Source organism: Sorghum bicolor, chromosome 3 (assembly GCF_000003195.3).
Source record: "Sorghum bicolor cultivar BTx623 chromosome 3, Sorghum_bicolor_NCBIv3, whole genome shotgun sequence".
In the NCBI taxonomy this organism is placed as follows: domain Eukaryota; kingdom Viridiplantae; phylum Streptophyta; class Magnoliopsida; order Poales; family Poaceae; genus Sorghum; species Sorghum bicolor.
In genome coordinates this window covers 51,053,822-51,061,605 of record NC_012872.2, presented here as the reverse complement: position 1 = coordinate 51,061,605, position 7,784 = coordinate 51,053,822, and the positions used below count along the sequence as shown (strand labels likewise).

General features: G+C 38.5%; 1 protein-coding gene across 1 annotated transcript; it reads right to left on the bottom strand.

Moving 5' to 3' along the window:
• On the bottom strand, positions 766–5,840 carry LOC8078601 (vacuolar-processing enzyme). The gene is made up of 9 exons (XM_002455757.2): positions 5,560–5,840; positions 4,276–4,440; positions 3,645–3,801; positions 3,433–3,518; positions 3,140–3,339; positions 2,059–2,107; positions 1,759–1,971; positions 1,433–1,639; positions 766–1,337 (listed from the first exon to the last, which is right to left on the bottom strand). The coding sequence occupies exons 1-9, from the start codon at positions 5,743–5,745 to the stop codon at positions 1,155–1,157; spliced, it is 1,446 nt and encodes a 481-aa protein (XP_002455802.1). The 5' UTR covers positions 5,746–5,840; the 3' UTR covers positions 766–1,154.

Sequence of the window (7,784 nt, the reverse complement as noted above, 5' to 3'; positions counted from 1 at the left end):
TCCAACACGTGTGCCGTGTCCAATGAATTAGTCGCGCCTTTGCCTACTCATCAAGGAGGAACATTGTCACAAATACTGAACATTGGCTCAAAGGGGAACATAGGCATCACAAGTTATAAGCATAAGCTAAGCCACGGAATGAGCTGCTAACACCACCTAATAAACATAAATAAGCCCAAGTCCAAATATTTCTAGCAAAATGTCATCATATACTCACAGGGTAAAAGATCCTTTTACAACTACAGTTCACCAATGGATTCGGCTCATGTAAGCGTGGCAGCGTATGTTAAGATTTGGCGAGGATAAATAAATAGGAAGGAAGTAGTACAGTACATCACAGAAGGCTTAAGCCATTGTACAGTACAGTATAAGACAATTCTGAATGAATGAAAGTCAATCCTTCGTAGTTCCTAAACCTCTTGCTAGCCTACCCTTGCTCATGCTTCCTTCCCTAATTCCTCTCCAATTCTAATTCCAATTCCGGCAGCTAACACAGTCCCAGCATGCTTCGGGGCGAAAGGGGGAACAATTTTCAGCTGAACAGTGACTATTGGGATTCTCATGGATGGAATTCTTTCCATGGGTAACTACTGCAGGTATATAGTGCAAAGCAATGTGACAAAGAGAACGAAACAAATGAAACTGCCCATACTTGTTGTTTAGCATCATAGTGGAACAGATGTCACCAACCACAAGCCTACAACTGAAAGTAAACCGAACCTCACGTGGAAATGAACAAACGATTCATTTTGAATAAAGGATCACTCAGGGGATTGATTCCATGCAAGAATTCCACCATGGATAGTCCATTTCCCAACAAGAATGAGGTAAAGTTTCACATGAACATCAATCGGCTATATAGAAATAGCAGCAATGCTCTTCATTTATGGAATTACAAACTACACATCTGCTAACAAACTATAGGGAATATATACACCAACGGCCAATACAATTGCCAAATAACTTTCCGACTATGTATATGTATGTACACCGGAAATTGGGCATGGCTACGTAATCTGGTACGGTGGAACAGCTATAATAATGGTATAAGTCTGCTTCACCTATGTTTCAAGAACTAAGACCCCCTGAGTACCGTAATGTAATGGAGTTCGGTGTGGTGGAGCTGCTGTAATATTTCGCCTCACCTGTGGCTTTTAGGCGCTAAAACCCTTGTCGATAGAGCTCCAGGGGTTGGAAGGAATGCTGGTGCAAGCCTGAGCGGCGACCTTTGACACTGCTTCAGGAAGGATGCCAGCATTGCAGATGTTTGCGAAGGATCGCATGTGCTTCATCCCATACTGCGCCAATGACCCACATTGTGCCTCAAAAGTACGAACCTGAAGCAAATGCAGAGGTTGGTTAGGCATGCAAAAATGCAAGCAGAACAAGAGTAATCATGCTTTAGCTGCAAGCATAGTCAATAGAGGCTTACCATGGACTTGAGACAACTCCAATCATCAACCAGAGGTTCACCAGCTGCACGGACGGCTTTCAGAACCCTTGGACCGTCCTCAGAGCCAAAGAGAAGGCTTCCAATGAGCTCAACACTGTTGTCAACATGAGACCGGTGGGCCATCACTTCAAGCAATTCCTTCCGAGCTTCATTTTTCTTAGATGAGTCATCAGCCAATTTCCGGTACTTCATGAGAGATAAAGAAGCCAATCAGTTGGTTTGTTCATCGAAATGAATGCATAAATTGCAGTAAAGAGATCTTCTGACAACAGTCAACATAACTAGCTTTCTCATGATTTCCAAACCTTCTGCCAGAAGTAGACAAGATCAGCATCACGCTGATTAACAGCTTTTGAAAATGATGGCAATGAGTTATCTTCTACAAATGTGTTGCCATCGTTAGCAGGGTTTGTGCCAATGTACGAAAACAATTTCTGAACATTCAACTCCAATGAGCCATATTGCATCACATGGGAGCCATAGCTGAATGTATCCTGAACTGCTGTCCTATCCTTGACCTGATCAACCAATAAATTACATTGATTAGGCATAGTGAAGTGTCGCTGGAAGGTAACGCTTAATAAATTCATGTTCAAAACACTCACCAACTTGTACTGCTGCTTGAGAGATTCAGTTCGCAGATTGTGGAAATCACTGTCAACATTGAGAAATTTCAAATAAGCACTAAATGAGGAAAAGTGGTATCTTTCTTCAGAGTTTAAACACAGGAACCAAGAAATAACATTATACGCACAGCTGATCCACCCCAATATTTAGGCCTTGTTTAGTTTGTGAAATTTTTTGGCTTTGCCTACTGTAGCACTTTTGTTTGTATTTGACCATTATTATCCCATCACGGATTAACTAGGCTCAAAAGATTCCTCTTGTAAATTACAAGCAAACTGTGTAATTAGTTTTTATTTTTGTCTATATTTAATGCTCCATGCATGTGTCCAAAGATTCGATGTGACAAGGAATCTTGAAAATTTGTGGAACTAAACCAGGCCTTAGACGTATTATAAAAAACAGAGCACTACAAAAGAATAAATGAGTCTAATTCTATGGTTATCAGATTTGAAGCGTATACAAGGGCTAGAGGCTAACTAGTTACATGCATAATTTGAGTTGAGCTGCACTGCTGCAGCAACAGAATGTGGTCTGCTGTAACATCTGGTCCATCTCATAGTGTAGAGTGTGAGCTGGGAAGGGCAGCACAATAGCTGGTGAAGACTCATTTTACTTGTATTTCATTTCTTCTCTATCCCACTACGGAAACTGTGCAAATTTAAATGTTCAGTCCATTATTTTTTAAAGAAGTTAAGTACAGAGCACATGGTCCAAAACAACTGCTGCGAGGCATCATATCGTGGGGAAAATTAATAAATTTATTGACAAGCATGTGCACCTAAAAGTAGAGCAAAGTAACACATGCATATCCTTCAGCATCTGACTTTAATTAACATAGACAGGGTAGTCAAGTTATCAGGTAGTACCATACTAATTGGTTAATCATTCCTAGATAACAAATCTGTACGGTACTATGTTAACTAACTTATTGGTTTATCAAGTACTTTGTTAACTAACTGATGTGAATGAAACCGAAACAGACACAGATCCATAGTACTACATGTAGATTGGTCTGACAGGATCGAAATGCAATGAAAAAGACACGAAAAATCAAAGTACCTGTCTTCCATCCAAGAAACACTATACAGGTCTCCCAAGCATGTGTCATACTCCGGTGGAGGGCTTGGGAATTCTCCAGGGCAGTACGTCCCCCAACTGCTCTCCTCTGCATTTGACGCGGTGGTGGCATACACATTGATGTCATCCGGCAGGAGGCCCTCAAAGATGCTCCCAGATTCGCATGCTTCAAGGTAAAAGACCTACAAAAGGTGAAAGAATACGCATATACCTCAAGCCATTGCTTTACATATCACAACTATGCAGAGCAGAACTGAACAAACAACTAACGATACCAGGCTTTTGTAGGTCCCAGCAGCATGCTTCTTCTTCAGGACATCTACGAGGTCATCACCGTAGAGATACGGATACGTAGGCATTCCTGAATTTTTTTTACAGAGTAAATAACTGTGCTATTTTGGTTCTACATGCAGGTACGCACTGATATTTTATCTAATGAAATATCTAATCTGAATTAAATCAATTACGATTAGTTGCGAGTACTGACCAAGGACACCAGGACCTCCATGGTCACTGTAGAAAACAAAGATATGATCATTGGGGCCACTGTCCACAACCTTGCCGCTCCCACCTTTCAGAGCAGTTTTGTTGCCAAGCAGAACAGCGAAGAAATTGTTGACACTGACCTCTCGCCCAGTGTAATCCTGCAGTGGAGAACATATTAATTCAAGCCAAATGGATGGAATATTGAGACTAATGGTGCGTAACTATCAGTATTATAAATATGTTGACATTTTTTTTAGAAAGGCGGCAAAAGATTTGCTAGGATTTTATTAGACGGATGTTGACATTAGTATGTGCAAGTTTCAATTGTAATTACTAATTAGGTTCTCCAAGCTTATTGTCACAAAATTGCTGTGGACCAATCCAGTTTTGTTTTTCATGACAGATAGGCCAAAGACGTTAGGCCGACGGGAATATTTACTTATTTAGCCACTCTGTCATTTTCACTATAGTACTTGGTGCTATTGGTATTTTCGGGGTTAAATACATTAACTATAAGACTGTCGCGATGTGACTTTTCTTTTTCACAACCGCTCCACTTAGTAGTTATAAGTTAATCTTAGAACATGTCTAACTAGTGTAAACTTTACTCAAGGAATAAAAGTATGGATTACCTTTGGAACCCCAGCATAGACATCGCCACCCTGGGGATGGTTAATGAGGACACCTGGCCTCGGATTCTCCGGGCTATGTGCGATGTCATCGTACATGAAGACAATGATGTTCTCGTCCTTGAGTCCTCCCTTCTTCATGATTTGGTACGCATGGCAGATGTCCGCCTGCAAGTTCCAATCCCAAAAAGAGCTTGTATTAGCTTCCAACAAAAGATACTGTTATATTAGTAGTTAACCTTTCTTTGTCAATAAAAACATAGGACTTATTATGGTTATTCCTCTAACCATAATGTTCAAGCTAATATAGAAGGGTAAAAATCATACTGCAGCTAGTAGTAGTAACTTGGAACACGCATAGGCTAGATGAATGATGCTCACTTGCTCAGTACAATCAGTCATCCATCACATAGTAAAAACAGTATTTTTGGTGTCCTGTTTGTCCATTTGATTTGATATGAATATGAATAATTAAACTGTCGTGTATCTAGGCAGGTTTATAAAAGATCAGCAGTATATATTTGGCCGTGAGTGCTGATCCCCGCTACACTGATGGTGACATGTAGGCCCCAAAAGTCAGAGAAGTTTCATCACCTACCTGAGCTTCCAATTTCCCATCTCAAGAATAAAGCCAGAACGAACAACAGAACCGAATCCAGTTCATACGGCCGGCGAATGAGGTGGACCGAAACGGAAAAAATCTTCCTAGTATATTACTATTATTATCGGGCGGTGCACCGGATGGGCAGCGAGCGAGAAATAATAATCTTAGGCCTTGTTTAGTTCCGAAAAGTGAAAAATTTTCGGTACTATAGTAATTTCGTTTGGTTGTGACAAATATTATCAATCATGGACCAACCAGGATCAAAAGATTCGTCTCGTGATTTACAGCTAAACTGTGTAATTAGTTTTTGTTTTCGTCTATATTTAATGTTTCATGCATGTGTTACAAGATTCGATGTGACGAGGAATCTTGTAAATTTTTTTGGTTTTCAGGGTGAGCTAAACAAGGCCTTATTTGTAGCTTTAATTGTGGATGATCAGCTGTCATATCAAATATTCAAATCGTACTCCTGCCCCGAATCAGGTTCTACACAGGTTGCTCGCACAGATGATTTCAAAAGGCAAAATCATCACATCACGAAGGAAATCAAATTACGCAAACGGGACGGAAATAACGGAATCGAGTAAGCAGCCAACAAGCCGATGACGCAGCATGAGCGAGGGTCTGTTTCGATCGATCTCCGAAAAGGAGCGGAGAGGAACTGAACGGGGGCGCGTATGTACCTGGTGGCGGTAGTTGTAGTAGCCATTGGAACCGGCGACGAGCACGGCCCAGCGTGTCCCGACGGCGTCGTCCGCGCGGTCGGACGGCAGGCGGATGGTGGGCTCGAGGCGTGGGCGCGCCCACGCGGAGCAGAGGAACACGGGGAGGAGTAGCAGCAGCGCGAGGCGGAGGCGAGCGGCCACCATTGCGTAGGACGGAAGAAGAAGGCGAGACGCGAAGAGTGGAATTGGGAGTCGGTTGGGAAGGAAGGACGGAGGGGTTTTGGTTGGGGTCCGGTCCGGGAGGAAAGCCTCCAACGTCTCCTTTTATCGTGCGCCGTAGGGTTCGCCCTGGGCCCACCAAGTGGGGCCCGGCGGGAGGTGACATTTCGTATCTGTTGCGCAAACCACAAATGCATCCCGGGGCTCTACGAATTTCAACCCAAACATTTTCAGGATTTATTATATTTATACGATTTTTTCTCAATCACAGAAAATGATTACATGTCTTTATATTGAATTTAAAAAAATATTCGATACAACACGCAATAGCAACGTCCTAAAGGGTCAATAAAATTATACATAGACGCTCAAACCCTTCCTAATGTATTTCATGTATAAATAGTGTCTCATCATCACCAATATCGATAGCTATTCCTATTTTGACTAGGTTAATGCCCGTACGTTGTTACGTGTTTTAAAATCCGCATACTTTATGTTTCTTCGTTGTTATTTTATTTTTTCTGTCTATATTCTTCCTTTTTCATTTCTTTTTAGTTTTTGTTTTTTCGATTTTATTTTATTTTCTGTCCTTTCCTTATTATTTTCTTGTTTTAATTTTACCTTTTATTTTCTTTTTCTTTGGTTTTCTTTTTATTGTTCTTCCTTGCTTTTATTTGTTTTTCTTTTTTCTTTTCACATTTTCTATGTTTCTTCATTCTTATTTTATATTTTATTTCCTTTTAATCTTATTTTTATCCTTATTTAAATTATTCATTAATTTTATTTTTTCTATGCACTTTTTATCATTTGTTAATTATGTTTGTTTTTATATTTTTTTCTTAGTAATTTTATTTTTTTATTTTTATTTTCTATATATATGTGGTATTTATTTAATATATATTTAGTGTTCTATGTTGTGTTATGTCATGTTTACGTAGTATATATGTGATATTCTATAATGTTTTCTACGGTGTTTACCTGGTATACATGTAATCTATAATAGATGTGATGTTCTATAATATATTTAATGATGTTTACGATATTTGAAAAGTAACTCTTTGACATTATTTGAAATTTTTCTCCATTTTGTGTTTTTATTTTTTCTTATGCTTTTTACTCTAGATTTTTTTAATTTTTTTTATCTATGTCATGTATTTATGTATTTTTATGTATATTGTAATATCAGTTTCATAAACCTAAAACCAAAATACTATTATTCTAAATCGATAACATTTTTTTACAAAGATAAAACATTGTCTATTGAACCTAAAATATTGTTTCCACTTAATAAAAGAAAATATGTTATCTTTATAAGATAAATATTCATTAATAAAATTTTATCTAAATATATCCATGTGTGATTTTGTTTTGAAGGATTTGTTATAAGAAATTTAATTGTGCAATCAGAATTTAATTTATATCTCTAGTTTAGGAGTTATGACTTTTTTGAATTCGCTATAACAATTTTGCATGTATAGGTGAGTAGGGCCTAGGTTGATGGGATAGTGTGTCATCGCGCAGTAAAAAAGACCACCAAAAGGATGGAAGTTGTGGATGGGTCATCTCCATAATTTTTAGTTGTAGAGATAAATATTCATTAATAAAATTTTATCTAAATATATCCACGTATGATCTTGTTTTGAAGGATTTGTTATGAGAAAATTAATGGTGCAATCGGAATTTAATTTATATCTTCGGTTTTAAAAGTTATGACTTTTTTAAATTCGTTAAAACAATTTTGCATGCATGGGTGAGTGGGGCCTAGGTTGATGGGATAGCCTATCATGACTAAAAGGGATGAGAGTTGTGGCTTCACCATAGTTGTGGTAGATGGGTCTTTTTCATAATTTTTAGTTGTAGAGATTGATACACTATACAGCCTACTCCTACATTTCTATTGTTCCATTTGCCGGTAGTTATAGCCTCAAGCTAGTCATCTAGCTTTTTTTTTAGTTAGTACGTATAATTTAGGCTATATATGTTCTATATAGGCCTGATAGAAGGCTGAAAGAAAGAAAAAAAAA